Raw genomic sequence first — 21,377 nt, 5'->3', positions numbered from 1 at the left:
GAAAAGGTGAATGTCCCTATCTGGAGCCAGTGTTTGGTTTGTCCGTTCTGGGCTACTGTAGAAACATGGCGTCCGGCTCCGTGAAGAGGACGCGCTCCCTTTGTAGATACAAACGGTTCATTGTAAGGTAACGAAAATACAATTCTTATTTTCAGGTGATTATACACTAAAGAAAACATACTTCTTAATTTTATATTGCATTTCTGCAATCCCACTAAACACTGGACCTTTAAAGGAAATACACTAATTCACACCTTAGCTCAGCATACTTCTTTGCCAGACTAGAAGCAGGGGGAAACAGCTAGCCTGGCTCGCTTACAAGAATATAAAACAGAGGAGAAGTAGCAAATCAGCAAAGATTTGCATTTTCGCTTGATATCAAATAATCCATTATCACTATATGCAGAAACAAAGTGAAGTGACAAAAAGAGTCTGATTCAAACATTCAATTACTGGTTGTTTATTTAGTTATAGTCATTGGTAGTTAAAAGAGAATATAGGCTCAGTAGTAGCAGGTCAGGTCTGTCACCACAATCCATTCTAAACATTCTGGATTTTACTGATTCACCTGAATTTCTAGTTCAAAGGCCTATTATTGCTTTTCCAACCTGGAAAAGAGTGCATTATTCACGGTGACAACACGGTGCACCAGAAGGCAGATACATGTAGGCCTTTTACACAGAACACATTTTGACTTGTTACAGTAAGAAAAAGCACCGGTGTAAATAATAAAATTTGATTTCAGGTTCCTAGGGTGCATCCCCAAGTCTCTTAATTGCATCCACGTTTCCCTCACTTGCTTTTCCTTTTCCTTACGTCTTCGTCCCTCCCACCTGGGATGCACCGAGAGACGCAAGGAAACCATGCGAGGACAGAGGAAACGAGGAAATATGTTTTTTGGAGACATGAGACGTCCTTTCCTCTGAAGCGTCACGTGAAGCGACGTCCGTTTGTAATGACGATCAGCTGATCACAGCTGGATCAGCTGATCACAGCTGGATCATCACCTGATCCAGCTGCCTGAACTGTACTAATACTAATAAAGACACAAAGTTATTATCAGTGGCAGAGCAGCAGTGTTTTCTCTCTGCAGTCTGTTACCTGTTTAACAAACATGAATAACAGCTGCAGTCTGTATTTCTACTGTGGACTGAGTCCTGCTTAGAGGACCAGGAACCATTTCTACTGGCACAATGCCTTTATATTATTTATTCATTATTAGTGTTTATTGATATTCTGATTTTGAATTCATTATTTAATAACCCAGAATATGATTATTGTGTCTTTTGAACAATAGAAATTATTTATTAGGCTGAATGTTTCAGGGAAAACTGAAAGGATGTAACTCCTATCAAAGCCAACGCTCAGGAATTATCAGCCTCACATGTGACTGAATGGGGGAAATAACAGATCATGAAAGGAAAACGCTTTCTAATAATTGAAGAAAGTTGTTTGAGGTCCCGTTCGTTATCACGTGTTAAACAGCTCTGTCAGTGTCAGACTCCTTCAGCCACCGCGGTGTGTGAAGGAGAGATACTGCAGGTCCTTCTGTTGCTCGAACACTTTACCATCAACACGGTCCGTTTGTCGTTCACACCTACAGTTAACTCAGATTTGAACTAGATGGTGAATCAGAAGACAACTAAAATACCGTATAAAACTTTGAATCTGTGATCTGTCTTCACTCTGGTATAAAACTCTAGTGATGTTAAGATGAATCGGATCAGTCCGATCAGCAGCATCGTCCGATCAGTAACTGATATCCAATAAGGGGGCGCGTCGGTCGGTAAAATACTTCCGTGAAGGCTGCTCTCGTGTGTCCTCGCCCCCGGCTCCTCAGAGATCCCTCCTCGCTTCTCAGAGCAGAAATAAGAGCTTTGAGACGGTCTTCAAGATGGCGCACAAGAACAACTTCCGGTTCAAATAAGAGACTTGAGATGCACCCCTGGAATCGGGCATGCTGGCTCACTGCCATCGTTAGTGCTATCAGTAACACAAGCTTTTCCTTCAGTGACAAGGCAAAATGTCTGCTGTGAGAAAGGCCTATTTAATCCCACATTAAATAACAGTGTCTTCCTATTGGTTTTCATTTGAGTGATCCCAGCCTGTTATGTCTCATCCAGAAGTCCAGTTTTAACAGGAAGTACTTCCTATGCAATATACTCTGAAGTCTCCATATCAGTCTGTGATCAAGCCATAAACAGTGAAGCAGATCATGACGACATTCTCTGTGTTTAGTGACTTTTCTCTCAGGTCTCTCTCTGGTTTATAGTTCTCTCGGCTGCAGAATTTTCCCAGGATTCATCAGGTTCTTTGGGTCGAGAGTGTCCTTGAGACGCTGCATGACCTGGACGGCCACGGGTCCCATCTCTTCGCACAGCAGCGCTCTCTTCCCTAAGCCCACTCCGTGCTCCCCTGTACATGTACCGTCCATGGCCAGGGCTCGCCTGGAGGGAAAACAAACCGCATTATTTCACTTCAACATGTTACTGATATCATAGTATTTTTTTTTTATAAAACTAAACACAAATAACTAAGGCTATCAGCATTTCTTTTCCTCTGCTATTCGTTGCAAAAGGTATTTTTAAATTTGTTCACATAAATATATGTTATTTGAAAGTATATAAATATTAAACTTTTTATAATATATATAATATATACTATACTTATACTATATAAAATAAATATTTGTTTTGTTGGATTGGTGTTGTTATTTTTTAAATATCTATTATTTTATTTTAATTATTTAATTTTTAACTACTTTATTTATTTATTTTTCATTTTATTTATGTTTTTTTGTGTATATGTGAATATTGTATGTGTTTTATTATTTCATGTGATGTGTCTAGTGTGTTTCTAATTTTGATGTCATTGTTGCCTTAAGTCTTATAACTATTAGTGGTATATTGGTTATATCCTTTATTGTTGTGGGTGGGAGGGGAAAATGGCAGAAAAACAGAAGACTACTTATTTGCTCTGTAATTTATATGCCTTGCAATGTTCTTCCAATTAAAAACAGATTAAAAAAAAGTATATAAAAGCAAATATTATGTGTTATCTGATGTTTTCTTCTAGTTTTGTACATTTGTTACTGGAGGATATCTAATGTATAGTGTGTGATTTTTTATGTTTGCCTCATTATCCCCATGTGGAAACGGCCAAATGTACAGACTAATGACCATTCACTATTTATTTCCACTATGTGGACTACATAAATGTATGTCTGAAGGAACAAATGGTGGGGCACAATACTTGACTTGCAACAAAGGGTACCTTAATGTAGGTAAATACATACACCCCCACCTCCAAAAGAGCATATTACCATAACATAACTAATTATGTATAAATCTTTATGTTCCCATCTGGATATCAAATCCCAAACTCTAACCATTCAAATGTATGTGCCATTGATACTGTTATCAGTATCAATGGCTTTCTTCATTTACCCCTCTGTGTCAGTACCCTTTAGGATCTAGGACTGACCCAGGTACAGCCAGTGGATTTTAACAGGCTTTCAAAGCTGAATTTGAGAAGCCTGTGTCCACATTAAGCGAAATTCACTATTCATGAACGGGCAACACACTATCCAACAGCCTTTTCAAAACCCAATACTTAAAGTTTAGTCCTCTGAAATCAATATCGGCTGAGAGAGACGGGCGAGAGTGCGATGCCAAAGGGGAGGTGAATTTGTGGGTAGGCGAGCAGAGTGAAAAGGATTAGACGAAGGTGTGTGGAGGATTAGGGACAAGAGAAAGGAGTTGAAGAGGGAATGACAGAGATAGATAACAAGGACAAGTTGCTGAAAGGGAGCAGCGAGGCCTGTCGACCTGGCTTGGCTTCGGGGCAGAACATTTACTGAAGCTTGAAGCAAACGTCTCTTCAACAACCCTTGAAAAAAATGGAGATTGTTATGATAATCAAATGAAATTCAGGTCTACATTGATGCTGGTACACAGAATTGAGTTCAGTACAATCTGGACTTTCACCAAATGTTTCCTCGTCAAAGTAAGGATGACGATGTTCTTGAACTGGATCCAAATTTAACTACAGTGGTTCACAAAACGTGAGCATTAGTTAGTAAGGTAGTTTTGTAGGTTCTCCACGGAGAAAAGTCCTGTCTGGTGGAGGACTTGTGAGAAAGTGTCAGAGGACAATAGAGGTGAGAGCTTCAGAGACACATTACCTGGCCAGTCTCTCAGTGAAGAGGTGGACCCTGTGCAGCTCCTCTGGGTCAGTGGGTTCCACCACCATCAGACAGTGGAAGTTACCATCACCCACATGACCGGCTATGGGACCTGAAAGTACAGCAGAAAACATCCACGCTCATTACGCTGAATAACACACACTTATCCTATCCCTTCTACTGTCCCTTCTCTCATGATGTATCTATGGAAGCCATGAGAGGCAAGTCAGAGAAAAAAAATTTGGTGATTCATTTTCAAAGTCTTATCTAAATTGTTGTCTCTTCTGTGTTCATGACTTGAAGCTGCAGTGGGGTAGAAATGGAGCAAATATGATTAAAAAAAAGTTATTTTTATAAAACGGTCACTATATCCTGACAGCAGTGCACGAGACAGGTAATCAACCCGTTCTCATCCGTCAAATACGGCTGCTTTGTATCTGACAGAGCTAAAGGGGGACTTATGTCGCATTCGCACCAAGAGTGAAGCGAATTTTCACCTTGTTTTACTCGCAGGAGTTGGGATCATTTGTGTTCATAGACACGCCGGAGAGGAGAAGGAGGAGCTTGTCTCCATAGATACCAAAAACGTTTCTTTCCGTAATTTCTGCCATCGACCATGGAAGAAATAACCACTGATGCTGCCTTGTACATTCTTGTGGAAGTCCCAGATATGACGGAAAACCAAACGCCGTCGTGTCTGGGTTCATAACGTCATCCGGGCGAGCTCTGTCAATTTCACCGAGCTGGACTAGACTGTGTCTAGCAAGCCACACGTCGTTACTGCGGTATGAACCAAAAATAAACAGATTGTGCCATGGATTAATCGCAATGTGCGGATCACAATGATGCCGAAATAACTACATAATGATGTTGATTTGTAAAAAGTCTGAATTCATGCTGTCGGATTAAACGACGTCAGGACGTCAGTAACAACAGAAGGAGAATCTCAACGCTGACAGGCTTTCGCGACACAGCATCCATGCAAATTTCTCGCTCAACTTGAAACATTTCAGCGAATTTCGCGTATTTGCGTTTGCGTCATTCCTGCCTCACGTTTGGTGTGAATGCCCCTTTATACTCACAGTGAACCATATCAAGCATTATTAACATTAATTCTCTCATTCTCTGCAGTGGACTCACCTGTAAGTCTGTTCTCAATCAGGTCCTCCTTTGTGTCCACTATGATTTGAGGCAGGCGAGACAGAGGGACACACACATCTGTAGCGTAAGCCTGTGGGACACACACACACACACACACAGAGGACAGTAATATTGTGGTAAGTGATAATATGATAATGCCAGCTGACCATTGTTTTATCCCTTTGGAATAGTTCTAATGAAAAATATCACGTCTACTCGACCCAAGGAGTTGTTTTGGTGGTACTTTTCTTGTCTTTTTCCCAGAACATGCTTTGGGGGGGGGGGGTCAGCAGTAATTTTAAGACTCCTGTGTTTCTGGTCTAATATTCATTGGGTATTTCAGAGATAAAACTGTTCATTTCCCCACAGGTTAAGTAGCAGATGAATGTTTTTTTATTTACCTTGCAGCCAGGTCTGAGAGCCAGAGCAGCGTACCAGGCGTCATGACGAGCTTTCCACAACCGGTTCCGTGTTTCTGCATCTCTAGCCCACTGAAAATCCGAACCACCATTAATCTGAGTGATGTCCTCTGTAGAAACACACACACACACACACACACACACACCAAAAGCATACTCATCTACTGACAATTTTTAGCAGGTTTTTAAATAACCTGCATATACACGCTAATTTTGGTGGAAAAGGGAACAGATCGGCACTGCCACTGAAGCTACACAGCTAGCTAGCGCTGCTAAAAGCCAACAGTTTTTCTGCTCCACCCTGTACGAACTGCAGCCATAACTGTCACAAAATGACACACTTGTTACATTATTTGCCTTCACTACTGACAAACATCAGCCCATGCAAGATTACATATGAACATTCAATGTATTGTGTGACAAAACACTTCTTTGAATGTAACAAATCTTCAAGTAAAAATTAGTATTCATAAAGATTTTAGAGGTTAATTGAATATATATTAGGGTTTTCCAACAGCAATACTATATGCTTTTAGTTGATAGGAAACCATGACTATTTTTGCTTGTGATTTGTACACACTCACACACCAGCTGTGTTGACCTGTTCCTCAAGGCTTCGCTCCGAGCCGTGGAACTCCAGGAACAGAGTCGGGGCCACAGGGTAGGACAGAGAGCTGAACCTGTTGCACGCGTCGATCATCACATCATCCAGAAACTCTAGATGACACACATTCACACACAGTCACAACAACACACACACAACCAAGACAAATGTCAGTGTGATGCATCTAAACAGGTCATTCCTCTGACTTATGTCAACTTTTACTTAATGGTCAAATACATATTTTCCAACTGCCAAAAATTGATATTGATTCTATCTGCAAAGCGAATGTTATGATACATTTCTCACTCCTGTATTCCATTATCCTCCTACTGCAGGTACCCGTTCTCTCTAAGGGATCAATAAGGTTCCATCTCTTCCTTGATTTGTCTTTAAACTCAGTCCTCCCAAACCCTGTTCATCTTTCCTTGGTGGCTGCTTTATCTTTCATTAAGCCAAATGACATCAGCTTCTTGCTGTGAGTGATTAACATAGCTTCATAACACTTAACACATATTTAGATCTCCCCCAGTGTTGTGCTTTATATGTGTATATATACACTAGTCTGAGTGGCCTGGAGATACCACCACAGTTCATTCGTATTTAATTGCATTTTCAGTCTTGACCGCACGCTGTGAGGAAAGAGGCAGATTGTGAAAAACACGATCTGAAGAGATGTCTTCCTCTTTCAGCATGTACAACTCTCAGATGCTCAACAGTCTGATTTCATTATTAAAATTCTCTTAGCACATCTCAAAAATAGAAAGCTGCAAAAGCTCGTCTCCCCAATGCCTTTGAGGCAACCAGCGCTGTCTTCAGCACAGTCAAAATATGGATCACTCCAATCCAACCATGCCTATGAGAGTTTTTATGACACTGCATGTGTGCGTAGTGATTGATTAGTTAAACCCCATTTCTACTAGACCAGTGTAGCAGAGCTGTGATCACATGCATCTCACTGCACTCACTCAGCAGGGGTATATGGAAGCAGCAACAGGTGATGCAGTGCTATTTGTCACCAAGGTTAGCAACCGACAGCTACCACCTTGTTTAATAAGAAATATTGAAATATATTGACAGTCTTATGGAAATGGTCCAGTTATCTACTGTATGGATGGATGTTAGGCGTTATCTCCTCACCGATGCGAGCGATGGGTACTCCTGCTTGTAGAATCTGCACTGTGCTGTCTACAGCAGCCTGGACGGAGGGAAAAGAGCAGACGGCTGACACCATGGCCTCTGGGATGCCGTACAGGCGCAAGGTTGTCTTGGTGATGATCCCCAGGGTGCCCTCTGACCCCACAAACAGGTTTGTCAGGTTGTAGCCTGCTGCTGTCTTCCTAAAGGTTGATAAAGACAGAAACAAAAGGCAAGCCAATTTAAGATGCCCTGGGCAATGTTGCATATTTGTGACTGTAATATGTCTAATGTGTACCTGGGACGTCGGCCCTTCCCAGCCGTGTGTATGATGGTCCCATCAGCCAGCACAACCTCCAGGTTTAAAACGTTTTCCCTCATAGTTCCATAACGCACTGCATTGGTACCAGACGCACTAGTGGCAGCCATGCCACACAGAGACGCATCGGCCCCAGGATCTGAGACAATAAAAAAAAAAACATTAGTATTTCCTAAATTATTTTTAAATATTATACATACAAGAGAAAATGTAAATCTATTACAATCCCGTTTCTAGTGGCTGGTTCTACGTGGGATGTAGTAAATAACAGTGAGTACAAACTGTAATTGAGCCGGTGGCTCGCAGCTAATGGTGCTAACAGCGCTAACAGTGCAAACAGCGGCAACAGTGCGGGCGGAACTAACAGTGTTAACTTGGGGTGGGACTGGAGGGTGGGCATTATGCTTCCGCGATGACGCTGTCGGTTGGGATGGCGTAATCAGCTGTAACCGCTGTATGAGAGCGTTGCAGAGCAGCGGCTGTGAGCTAGCCAGTGGGGAACGCTCACATGCACTAACATGCACTAAAAGGCATGTGCGGCCGGCTTGGCTATATCAACAAAGCACAGACGAGCTCGGATTACACACACACTAACACACACACACACACACACAGAGGGAGAGAGACCTCATTCTCTGCTCAGGTAGACATTACTCTTCTATATCTTAACATAGCAAATAGTTGTTTGCTGCTATTTTAATGCTCTGGATATCGTATAGAGCACCTTTAAGTTAAGTTTTCACAGTAACTATGTACACTTACACCCCATTTACACCTGAGTTCAAGTGTAAATGCACCCAAAACACATTGAGGACGGATTGTGACCCGATCGACCAAACGCTCAGCGTCTCCTCTGAGCCCGTGCGTGATGAAGCCTCCGGAGGCTTCCTCAGCCCTTTCAGACAGAACAATCGGATCTCAATGTGGACACTAGAGACACATAATTACACATTAATACCAGGTGCAAACGTAATTATGTTAAATCATATCTAGATACGCATTTTAATGCCAGGTGTAAAGGGGGTCTTATATAAAGTCTATGTTTGCAACAGTTTATTTGTTACATAACACATTTTAAAAAAAAATTTCCATGTTACCTCTGATCTGCCTTGGTGTCAGCTTATTGCTATAACCCATACTCAGCCAGGTAAAGCCGTGCAAAACAAATTGGATATTATCGTCTTTTACTCCCACAGAAGATGAAAAAAAGCTCTTAAGCGGAAGGAGAGTTTGAGTGATTCATATACAGTATATCCTTGGCGGATGCCAGAATGGAAAACATTTATCTTGTAGAAGGCTTTTTATGTGACTAACCAGCAGGGACATAGAGTGAAAGATGCTGCTGGCATACATGGACTGACCAGGCCGGCTGAAACGCTGCCGACCACACGGTCACCGAGGGCAATGCTGAGAATGCTGCACGTCACACCCAGGACATGAGGGAATGCACGAGGTGGGGAGAAAATGATGTGCCAAACAAATCATAATTCAACCTGATGATCAGACAGCACTTCCATTTCTTTCCACTTCATTCAGTCAGGCTGACATTGTGATCATGTTAGCTGATTTCTTGTTAGGGGTTTATTTTGTTTTGTCCTAACCAATCAGTAGCGGGTGACGTATCCACCACGTCATTTGCAGTTGACATGGAAGCTACAGTAGTGGTTGCTAAAATAACGTTTTTCCCATTGATATTAACATTAAAATGTCTATTTTACAGAGTTGATATTTCTATAAGTTGACTTACAACTTGTACAGCTGCATCAATGACATCCACATGTGTTACCACTATTACAACACATCACTATTACTTAGTATAGGGGAGAGTGGGGTAAGATGAGCCAATTTTTACTTATGCTGTCCTCGAGGTTAGGAAAAATGAGACAGAAGTAAAATGAAAACATGAACCTTAAATTCAGGATCTCTCCTATCAAATGAAATGATCAGCATGCATCTATAACAAAGCTGTCTGAAAAAAATTACCTTCCCAAAAAAAGTGCTCCTGTGGCTCAACTTGCCCCAGGTAAGGGGTAAGTTGATCCGAGTCAGTGGGTAAGTTGAGCCATCGTGGGGTAAACTGAACATCTGAGTTTTTAAGTTTAAACCTCAGCATAAGTGTGTTAACAAACAGTTTCACAGTTATGAACTTGTGAGAACAAACCACCAGTGAGTTTCAAGACCATTTAACAATCAAAATATCATTCAATATTCGACTATATTCCAGTCGTCAAGGTTGCAGGGAAATATGAACTGTTGCTCCCTCCTTGCAGTTCCTCCAGCCTTTTGAGGTTGAGGTAGCTTCTTCAGCACATCACTCAGCAGAAAAGATGCCTCATCCTTTTCCTTGAATGCAAAGGTGGGCTTCTCACGTCAAGTGTTCCCCCGGATTCTTCTGAGAAATCTTGCACTCACTTCGTTGCCCTCCAGGCTCTCAACCAAGCCAATGTAAAGGTAGCTCCTGCCTTTGGATACAAAGTTTACTATGACAAAGTCACCAACTAACAGATCTGTGATGTCTGATTCACTTCTCTCATCATTAGAACTCTCATGCTCAGAAGTGTCATCAAATGGGATGGGAACATCACTCTCCTCAGAACTGCTGTACGCTGTGATTTTCGTCTTGGTCTTTGGTTTGACCTAGGCCTACCTGCTAAACCCTTCTCTTTCCAGTTGTTGGGGACAGGAATGTTGTTTCTTTCTGCCAATTCCAATGCCAGTTCACAGCATTTCTTTGGAGTAAGGCCGTGGAACTGTTCAGCCAGCTTCTTGATATGGTCTGCAAGCTCCTTCTCTACCACCTCTGTGAAGACCCTCTTTGCCTCTGCTGTTCCACTGTAACCAACTGTTTTTACTTCCTTTATCTCCCTCTTCTATAAAGGTTAACATATAAAAAATCAAACCAAGTTGTGTAACACTCAACGGTAATACCATTTTATACATCAGAGAATTAATTTGGTTAATTTATGGTGGGGTAAATTGAGCCAGTGGCTCGGAATAACAGTAGCATATTAGTGAGCCATTGGCTCAACTTACCCCATAACCTTTGGCTCACTTTGCCCCATAGCTACCATTTTGGAAAAAATGGCCTAGTTTAGCAATTCAGGCTAATCTTTAGCGAAGGGATTAACATGGTGTTATATCTTAGTAAATCACCAACGTGTATAATATATTTTTTTAGACCTGGATAAATTTGCTTTGATCTAACATCCATTATTCCTGACATGCAGAAAATTTACTTTGACTGGGAAAAAACTGTTTTTGGTGTAAAAAAGTACTTACTACTTCTCCCATGTGCTTCACTTCATCACAGCAAGATAGAAATGATGGGTACTTCCTAAAATAATGGTCACATGACAAAACATAATCAGTTGCCAAGATAGAGGGGGTGGGTCAACTTACCCACTGGCTCATCTTACCCCACTCTCCCCTAATGCAATGAATTTTATGACAACAGGGTCAAGATTATTGGTAGCTGCTATCTCACAACAATGACATGTCAATGTTGCTGTTTCTCAGTATTAAAGGCCAGACACAGTTTTGGTCCATCCAGACGGGTGTTTTCACTCCTCTGACCAATTGGACCTCTATTCAGGAAAGTACAAGTGTGGACAAAATATGCTTGATTGACATCTCTCTCTGTAAAGGCGGGACAACTTACACTTGTTAAAACTGCTGACCTCACATATCTTTCCAGTGTGCACCCACCCAACATCAACCTGAACAGAGGTCCCAGGGCTCCAAATACCACTTTGTAATTCTCAGCTCGACACGCACCGGTGCACGGAACTGTTCAGGGCTGCCAACTCTCGCTCACATTGACCGCGAGACTCACCCAATTGACCCTTTTCACACGCTCTCATGTCACATGTCTATTTTCTCTCGCAATAAAAATGTATAACTGATAATGTTGCGAAAAAAGGACACTGACAGCGCACGGACAGACAAGAAAGAGAAGCACAGCACAGCGCAACACTGCAGCCCTATAACACACACACAATTGGAGGTCAAGAACAGTGTTGGGAATACGTTTTTCTTCCAGCGGACACTTTGGCCGACAGAAGGTGGCGGTGTGCACCTTTAAAGTTGGTTTGCGAATCCACCAATAAACACAAGGAAGTAGAAGAGGAACCTTACTCTGATTGGTCGAAAAGATACAGGGTGGAGAAGATGTAGCTAACTTTTACATGACAGCAGCCACATACCGTAGGCTAGTAAGTAACAACACTATTCCACCGCGCACAGCAGCACTACGTTCCACCACTGATCGCGGCTGATCTCAGCCACTCTACACAATGCTTATGATTCCACCGGACATGCATGTACTTGTATAACCAGTATTTGACAAATAAACTTTGATAAGAGGTAATATATGAAACCGTTTTTTCTTAGTGGCTTTATTTAGGCTCTCAGCACACATCAGGACAAATAGCTCTGTTCTTTAAAGTATGGGGCTAAACCGAATCGGACTTTGTACCCTGTTTTATCTTTCCACAGGCGAACGTCTAGGCTATTTCAGTCATTACAGCTGAGGGATTGGTGTTTTGCTGCTGTGGTGAGACACCACAGAACAGATGCAGATTTAGCTCGCCCCCTGTGTGAATACACTGATTGCAGTGATTCCATTGGAATATATTTAACTTGCCGTGAAATGTTGCCATTTTAAACGCTGGTGTGACCAGTCCTTGCCTCTGTTCTATTCACTAAACTACTGGAAAATACAGAGAAAACTAAAAGTGTGACTGACCAACGGGAAACCATAGGCCCGTGTCTCGCAGGTAGGCATTGATGGCCTTCCGAGTCACACCAGGCTCCACCGTCACGTCAAAATCCTCCTCGTGGAGATCCAGAACCTGGTCCATGTTCCTCAGACTGAAGCACACCCCCCCCTAAGGGCAGGAGAAACCACATATTTGTCATTTTTCATACTTAGTGTATTTTTAATATGGTATATATTAAATTCCCCATTATCAATTTGCAATTTCGATACATACTATAGGCTATTTTCATTCGTGACGATGTGAAAGGGGCCCACAACTTTACTGTTCTGGTTCACTTATCGCGTTGTTGTAAAAAGCCACTGTACACTACCTGCTCAGCACCAAACAGCAGACAGACACATTAAAAAGGCTAGCTGGTGAACATAGTGGAGCATTTAGCAGCTAAAAGAAAAAGATAATTCCCTCAGGAGTTGGTGCAGACCAGGTTGACATTTTCTTTGATTCAGGAAAAGCAGTCCACCGTTGCTCTCCTGCGGTATTTGCTTTCTCAGTAAATGATCAAGCCTCTGACTGATTTTACCTCGAGCCAAAACCACAAGTGCACATACTAAACACTATATTACCTTCATTACTACTCCTATTTCCAAAGTGTTAACGCACACATATCCAGTCACAGATATACTTACACACACATACACACAGCGGCTTCCTCTCTCTCACCTGGACTGCGCTGACCCCTCCCTCCAGGCCAGTTCCAGTGCCAAAGGGGATGATGGGAAGGTGGTGGTGGTTGCAGACCTTGGCCAGGGCGCTGACCTCCTCCACACAACGAGGAAACAACACCACATCTGGGGGACAGCATCTGGACAGCAGCAAAGCAACGCTCGCTCATTGTTCTCTATACTTCTCCACTAAACAGCACCTTTTGTTATCACCCCTTGTAGGATTCAGTAGGAAAACATCTTATTTATAGGAATAATGTGCATTTAATCTCCAGTTAACCAACCAAGACCACTAGTGCCATCATGGTGGTCCACGTGAGGAAATGTCAGTGTGCAAACAACCTCCGTTACAATCAGACTAGAAGGAATGTGACAAACTGATCAGTTCCACATTAAATCAGCACACAGATGAACCCTTTTAGTTCTATCGAATTGGCCAAGCTGTATCTTTAAATCTGTACTAATCTGTGTTTGTATATAAACAACAGAGTGTTTTCATATAAACAACAGATGAAATGACAAAGCGCAATGTGAAAGAGGTCACCCACAGAGAATTATCCAACTCTACAGTTTCACTTAGCACTATGGAACTTTATAGCCTCTAACATGTTTTTATTTTTATTTTTTTTGCTGAAAACATTATTAAAGAAGACATATCATGCTCATTTTCAGGTTCATGTTTGTATTTTTGGGGTTTCTACTAGAACATGTTTACATGCTTTAATGTTCAAAAAACACATTATTTTTCTCATACTGTCTGTCTCGATATACATGTAATCATGCTCTGTCTGAAACGCTCTGTTTTAACGCATTTCAACGGAATTGTGTTGCTAGGAAACAGCTGGGGTCCATGTTTACATCCTGTCAGCTGATGTCATTCACATCCACCTCAACAGGAAATAAACTGGGACACATTTAGTATGTTTACGTTTAAAACTGTGAAATGGTCTAAATATTGTGGATTTGTGACATCACAAATGGACAGAAATCCTAACGGCTTGTTTCAAACACACAGTTTCTGAATACGGTCTGTGTGTATTTCTCCATGGATTGAGTGTTTGGATACTTTTGACAGTGTTTATATAGCACTTTAACCTGCTTTTTGATATAAAAGATGAAAATCTCACTTTTTACAATATGGGACCTTTAACATACAATATATTGACTGTGTGTGTCTGTGTGACAGAGTGAGAGAGACTGACCTGTGTACAGACTCATCTTTGCCGTGTTGCTCTCTGACAGCTTCAGCCAATGACACGCCATCCTCACCACATATAGACCTGAATGCAGAGAGCACGCTGTCCAGAGTAGCACTCTGTGCAGACACACACACACACACACACACAGTGATGGAGGGTGAGTCATCCCAAGAGAGTGAGGTCCTGTTCAGACCTGGTATTAACATGCATCCTCAGTGATCGGATCACAAGTGGACAGCTCTAAGTACAGGTGTGAATGCACTCAAGACGCATTGAGATCTGATCACTCAGACCACATTCAGAGGTGGTCTGGGCCACAAATGGACACATTCTCCTAGGCCGCATTAAGGACCGCCAACTAGGGCTTGGCAATATATCAATATTTTGTCGATATTGTGATATGAGACTAGATATCGTCTTAGATTTTGGATATCGTAATATGGTAATATGGCATGTGTTGCCTTTTTCTGGTTTTAAAGTCTGTATTACAGTATATGATTTTCTGAACTTACCAGAATTTTCTACCTGTTCTATTAATTTCCTTTACCCACTTAGTCATTATATCCACATTACTGATGATTATTCTTAAAAATCTCCTTGTGTAAATATGTTGTTGAATCACCAATAGTCAACCATGCAATATCATCACAATATCAATATCGAGGTAATATTGTGATATATGATTTTCACCATATCGCCCAGCCCTACCGCCTACTCAACTGACATCCCACTGGGATCCGCGGCATCACTGTACTGCGCTCCTAATGTGAATAGACAGGAAGACGCAAGTAATTGTCTCAGCTTCTCTGCACAATTACTGTATCCTGTTGGTACAACTGCATTTTCTTTATAGGCTGTTGCAACATATTAAAATATCAGCCTAGGCACGGGGAGTGCATTATTATCATATTGTCGGAGATGTGTCGGTATTTTTCTGGTGCTCTGCACAGAGCTGACCCCCGCCAGCTCTCTGGAGCTCTATACCCCGCTGTTGCCTGGCAAAAGCAGCGGTGTCTGCAGCACGGAGGTCCCCGCGGGGACCGCCAGTACATAATAACCTTGTGTTTTTATGTTAATAAAATGTTCACGTATATGTAGGATATTACTATTGACATTCCTGTAATCTTACGTCGCAACATCTGCTGTATTAGCCATCTGTTTACTACGTATTTATTTGCATATAGAAGTAAGATCCGATCACAAGTGGTCACTCAAGACGCATGTGGCAAGACGCATTCTAATGCCAGGTGTGAACAGACGTATTTAAAGCTGTCCACTTGTGATGGGATCACTGAGGACGCCTGTTAAAGGGACTATTTGTAAGATTCAGAAATGCTGCTTAACAGCGACACCTGTGGCCTTGAAATCAACAAAAGTCAGGGTCGAGCTCGCGCTTGCTCGCTCTACATAGACATGAACGAGCATCGCTCAAAACAGTGAGGCGACAGACGTCAGCTAAAACCACAATATCACTCTATATTTCAGCTGCTTGGCAGTAATGTTAGCTGACCAGACGAAGGTCTCTCCATGAATCAATGCTGATCCTATTGTTGGCTTTTCCTGCTCAGCGCAGGCTTCAGCAGCGGGGCTCCTCAACGAGTTACGTTATCGCCTCCCGACCACAGCCAGCAGCCGAAGACACCGGCACCCGGTCGGTAACGAGACGATAACGTAACTCGTTGAGGAGCCCCGTCACTTCACAAGACACGGAAAACCTCTGTTGGTCTGGAGGAGCTGCAGCATTTATTTCTGCACAAACGTCCACTCTACATTCACTAGATATTCTCAGAGCTACTAACTCTCCTGCAGTGTGGAGTGAGCGCGCGTTCACGTCTAGAGGTGGAGCAAGACAGCGAGGACGCGCGCGCTGTCTGAGTGAAGGAGAGCAGGCAGCGGAGACGAGGCTCCGGCCACACGCGAGCGCACATATGCGAACGCGCATGTGTGCCGACCCGCTACATTTATACGCTTAAAAAGTTACAAACAGTCCCTTTAATGCCAGGTCTGAACAGAGCCTCAAACTCAATTGAATGTGTCCCTGATTATCAACAGAATAAGAACTTGGCTGGGCTAACAAGTTTTTCCAAGGACTTTACAAATTAAGAGCCACTTAAACACTTGACATTCAGGTGATGCATCAAGAGGTTCATTATGACATGTTTGACTTTTAGAATTGGTTCTCACAGCTCACTTAAATAGTAAATATTTTTATAGTTTTTGCACGCTCATCTTGGTGTGAGCTACAGAGTCAGTTTAAACTACATTATTTAATAATAAACATGGATGATTATAAAAAAAACAGGATTAAGGACTATGTCCTGGTGGTATGTAGGCTGTATTGCTACTGAGGCACAGTGCAGACAGAGTGGTACAGACAAACCACTACACACATTTGCAGATCTCTGCCACAGCAGAAGTGTAGCAAAAGTCTCATGTAAAAATACAGACAATTGAGAGGCCAGCTGAGTTGTAACTGATGACTTGTCTGTATTTCCATACTTTGACCTTTCAGCCAATAATATCCATGTACACATTTACAAATCTCGATACACTTGCAAATCTGAATACAGATTTTTTTTTTTAAGATTTACAAATGTGATTACGCACACACAGCTTGAGATAGATTCACTCTCGTCTTCACACACATTTGCAAATAGTTTTGCTACAATAATGTCCCTATAGAGGGGATGCCCCAGACAAAACAGATGTGTTTGGAGAATACATCCTGCAGCTTGGTAAATACCAGAGGAAGTCCTTCTGCTGGCTCCTCCAGAATGATTCTGGGTATATATACCAGCTAATCAAGAAGCAGCAAGAGGAAGAGGCTGAAGGCAGAGAGTCACAGCAAGCCTATACCTTCATCTCTTAGTTTCTGGCCAATGCAATGTTTTTTCCAGACAGGCGTCCCCAAAGCTCAACAGATGTGTTTATGTACTGTAACTGAAAGTACAAACTACAAACTACAATTACTTCAACCATAAGGGCAGCAGCATCATTACCAGCTAGATAACACAACTTCACAATCTGTACATTGCTGCTGCCATGAACAGAAGCTAAACTACGTAATACGAGTACAGTAACACACGCATAAGCAAACATATAAGCATGTGTGCACGAGATAACGTATAGCACTGTCACAGTGTGCCACAAGACTGCTATCTAACTTGACGTTTTATAAATAAAGTTAACATTAAACCAAGACCCCTCAGGAAGAGCAGCAACAGCAGCTGTGATATATGATAACAGGTATAACGTTAGCTTATGACAACAAAGCTATTACGTGCTTTATAAGCTATGTCACTGGGTTGTTACTATGTCGTTTATTGTTTATTAACGCGAATTTACTGACGTTACATGTACAGTTAATGTAACGTCAAAAGTAACATGATCATGTTATCATACTGTCTCTGCAGTGAACTTACTCTGGCGGTGTTTTCTGTTTTAATGCTTCGACACTGCAGGAGGCAACGTCGGTGAGACAGCAGCCGTCGGCCCGGTGACAAGCCGAGCAACATGTTATACCGAGCACCTGCACTAATGGACTGTATGTTACTGAACTAATGTACTGTCTGTCACTGACTGACTAAACCCCAAAACATCGAGTACAACGGGCACGACTACACATACGACTTCCGGTACATTCTTTTCAGAATAAAACACTGTACTACAGATTTGAAGCATAATTTTACAAACAATTACATGATTTATTGTAACATTTCTAATAATTGTTAACCTCGATTTATCTTATCTTTATTTTTTGGTACAGACAGTTTGAAGAAGTCTTTATAGATATTTAAATCAATATCCTCCTCACAAACACTAACCATACACTTCTATGCAACACACACACACACACACACATTTGTCTTGTTTTACTGTATTGTTATTGTTGTTTTTTATATATATCTTGTCCTAATTGTTTTGTTATCACTATTATGTAGTCATATTATTTCTTTATATTAATCTTGTCTCTAGGTTGAGGCTTCAGATAAGCCCAGTGTTTGTTTTTTTGCCTCTTCCTGCACTGTATATCATTCATTTATTTTTTTGTTATGTTGTATAGTCTTAAATTGTGCAAAACAAATAAATAAAATAAATAAATAAATAAGCATGCACTACCTCACTATTCAGCAGTGGTGGAAGAAAGATTATCTTTTACGTAAATATAGTAATACTACAATGTAAAAAAATTCTCTGTTACAAGTAAAAGTCCTGCAATGAGTACAAAAGTATTGGCATCAAAATATAGGCTACTTAAAGTACCGAAAGTATTCATTATGCAGAATAGTCATACATATAATATCACTGAATTATAATTACTGATGCATTCATGTTTTCATCACTTTAATGTTTTATTTGCTTTATATTCTGCTGGGTATCTTAACCTAATACATCATATTTTATTTGTTAATATTTTTGTATTAATAATCAGATTCTGCAACGTAACTTAAGCTGTCAAATAAGGTGGAGTAAATGCAAAAATAAATTTGCCTCTGAGATGTAGTGGAGTAGAATTATAAAGTAGCATAAAATGGAAATACTCAAGTTATACTCAAGGAGCTCAAAATTGTACTTAAGTACAGTACTTGAGTAAATGTATTTAGTTACTTTCCACCACTGCTGTTCAGTGTTATTGCACATTTTATTGTTGTTTTTAGAATATATTTTTGTTTCATGTTATTTGTTGAGATGTTTTAGTGATCTAGCCTACTGTACATGTAAAGGGATATGCAACATAATATGTGACGTTTACTGTATGCCCCCTCTTTGTTTCCTACATCCAGGATCATAAATCTCTCACTCCTACGTGTTAAAACGTAGAGTTACATCTCCTTCTCCTGATAAATCACTAACTAAACTTAACACCTGCTACAAAATCTGGTCATCAACAAAGACAGATGTTGCGGTAGGAGCAGATGTGCAAAGGCAGCAAAATTCAGCATTTCGTTTTTTTGACCATGATCAGTTTGGAACCACCAGCATCGCCAGAAAAGATTATATTATTAGAATATATAATAAAGTATAAAATAATAAAATATATATATGTACAGGATGAAACATCAAAAATCCAGGAGTACATCAAGAAGATGGGCCCAGATGATGAGCTGCTAAGTGAATACCTCAGACAGCAGAAACCTGATGATAGTGAAGAGGAAAAGGAGCAGACAACATGGAAGGACAAGCCCTTACATGGCATATACCACCGTCAGATAGAGGAAGTGGCTGATATCAAGAAGACCTACCAATGGCGGGAAAATGCTGGTCTGACAGACAGCACAGAAGCACTAATCATGGCTGCACAAGAACAGGCCCTAAGCACAAGGGTCATAGAGACCAGGATCTACCATAGTAGATCAGACCCAAGGTGCAGGCTGTGCAAAGATGCCCCTGAGACAGTCCAGCACATAGTAGCAGGGTGTAAGATGCAAGCTGGATCAGCGTACATGAAGAGGCACAGCCAAGTGGCTGGAATAGTGTACAGGAACATCTGTACCCAGTACGGACTAGAAGCACCCAAATCCCAATGGGACATACCACCCAAGGTGGTTGAGAACAACAGGGCTAAGGTCCTCTGGGACTTCAGATTCCAGATTGACAAGCAGCTGCTGGCTAACCAACCGGACATAGTGGTGGGTGACAAACAGCAGAAGAGGGCAGTGGTGATAGATGTGGCGATCCCAGCTGACAGCAACATCAGGAAGAAGGAACATGAAATGGAACAAATGTGGAAGGTCAAAGCCGACGTGGTCCCCGTGGTAGTAGAGCACTCGGGGCTGTGACCCCCAAACTGGGAGAGTGGCTCCAGCAGATACCAGGAACAACTTCTGAAGCCTCAGTCCAGAAGAGCGCAGTCCTAGGAACAGCTAAGATACTGCACAGAACCCTCAAACTCCCAGGCCTCTGGTAGAGGACCTGAGCTTGAGGAAGACACAGATACGACCCCATGAGGGTGAGAGGGAGATTTTATATATATATACATATATATACATATATGTATATATATGTATATATATGTGTATAATTGAACTGTTTTCTATAAAACCTTTTACTAGTCACAATGACTGTTCCAGGTGGGGTATTTTTTTATTTATTTTTTTTACATATTTCTCATAAAAGCGTCTGGAGGGGATCTTTGAGAGTGTATACGAGGTACGGAGAGTGTAAAAACGACTTTATTAAGAAGCAAAACTCACATCAGGAACAAATTAGGACCAAGGTCCCTTAAAGGTCCCATATTGTAAAAAGTGAGATTTTCAGGTCTTTTACATTATAAAGCAGGTTTAAGTGCTATATAAATACTGTTAAACTATCAAAACGCTCAATATACGGAGAAATACACACAGCCCATATTCAGAAATTGCATGTTTGAAACAAGCCGTTAGGATTTCTGTCCATTTGTGATGTCATAAATATACAATATTTAGACCATTACACGGTTTTAAACGTAAACATTCTAAATGTGTACCAGTTTATTTCCTGTTGCAGTGTATGTAGATAACATCAGCTGAAAGGAAGTAAACATGAACCCAAACGAAATGCACTAAAACGGAGTGTTTCAGACAGAGAGGAAATTCAGGTATATTCAGGCAGACAGTATAAGGAAAATAATATGTTTTTTGAACATTACAGCATGTAAACATATTCTAGTAGAAATACAAAATACAAGTATGAACCTGAAAATGAGCACGACCTTTAAGCTGAAATTTAAGTGATCCACAACTAAATATGCTATTGAATTTATTGATGTCTTGTTCCAATAGATTTGGAAGTTTTAGCAGGAAATAATAACATTAACTTTGTCATACCATAAGGTTTCATGTCTGAATATCTCAATGTTTTTTTTGCAAATTTTAGCAAATTGATTGCTTATATTTTGAAGTCCACCTCAGTTGTTTCCGGTCATCTGGATGGAGCTTGCAGAGGGACGTAGTGACGTAA

General features: G+C 41.2%; 1 protein-coding gene and 1 long non-coding RNA gene across 2 annotated transcripts in view; one reads left to right on the top strand and one right to left on the bottom strand.

The window, feature by feature from the left end:
* The window catches only part of LOC141765594 (uncharacterized), a 371,017-nt gene extending 354,583 nt beyond the window's left edge, over positions 1-16,434 (top strand). The window contains exon 2 of the long non-coding RNA XR_012593536.1: positions 15,655-16,434. This is a non-coding gene — a long non-coding RNA (uncharacterized LOC141765594). The remainder of the gene's footprint in view (positions 1-15,654) is intronic.
* Positions 445-18,041, bottom strand: ldhd (lactate dehydrogenase D). Its single transcript, XM_074631652.1, has 11 exons — positions 17,861-18,041; positions 14,442-14,554; positions 13,238-13,379; positions 12,544-12,685; positions 7,779-7,938; positions 7,484-7,683; positions 6,331-6,459; positions 5,725-5,852; positions 5,324-5,414; positions 4,184-4,295; positions 445-2,447 (listed from the first exon to the last, which is right to left on the bottom strand). The coding sequence occupies exons 1-11, from the start codon at positions 17,951-17,953 to the stop codon at positions 2,267-2,269; spliced, it is 1,491 nt and encodes a 496-aa protein (XP_074487753.1). The 5' UTR covers positions 17,954-18,041; the 3' UTR covers positions 445-2,266.
* Positions 18,042-21,377: the final 3,336 nt, after the last annotated feature.

This window comes from Sebastes fasciatus, chromosome 4 (assembly GCF_043250625.1).
Source record: "Sebastes fasciatus isolate fSebFas1 chromosome 4, fSebFas1.pri, whole genome shotgun sequence".
Taxonomy (NCBI): Eukaryota; Metazoa; Chordata; class Actinopteri; order Perciformes; family Sebastidae; genus Sebastes; species Sebastes fasciatus.
This window is presented reverse-complemented; position numbering and strand designations above follow the sequence as displayed.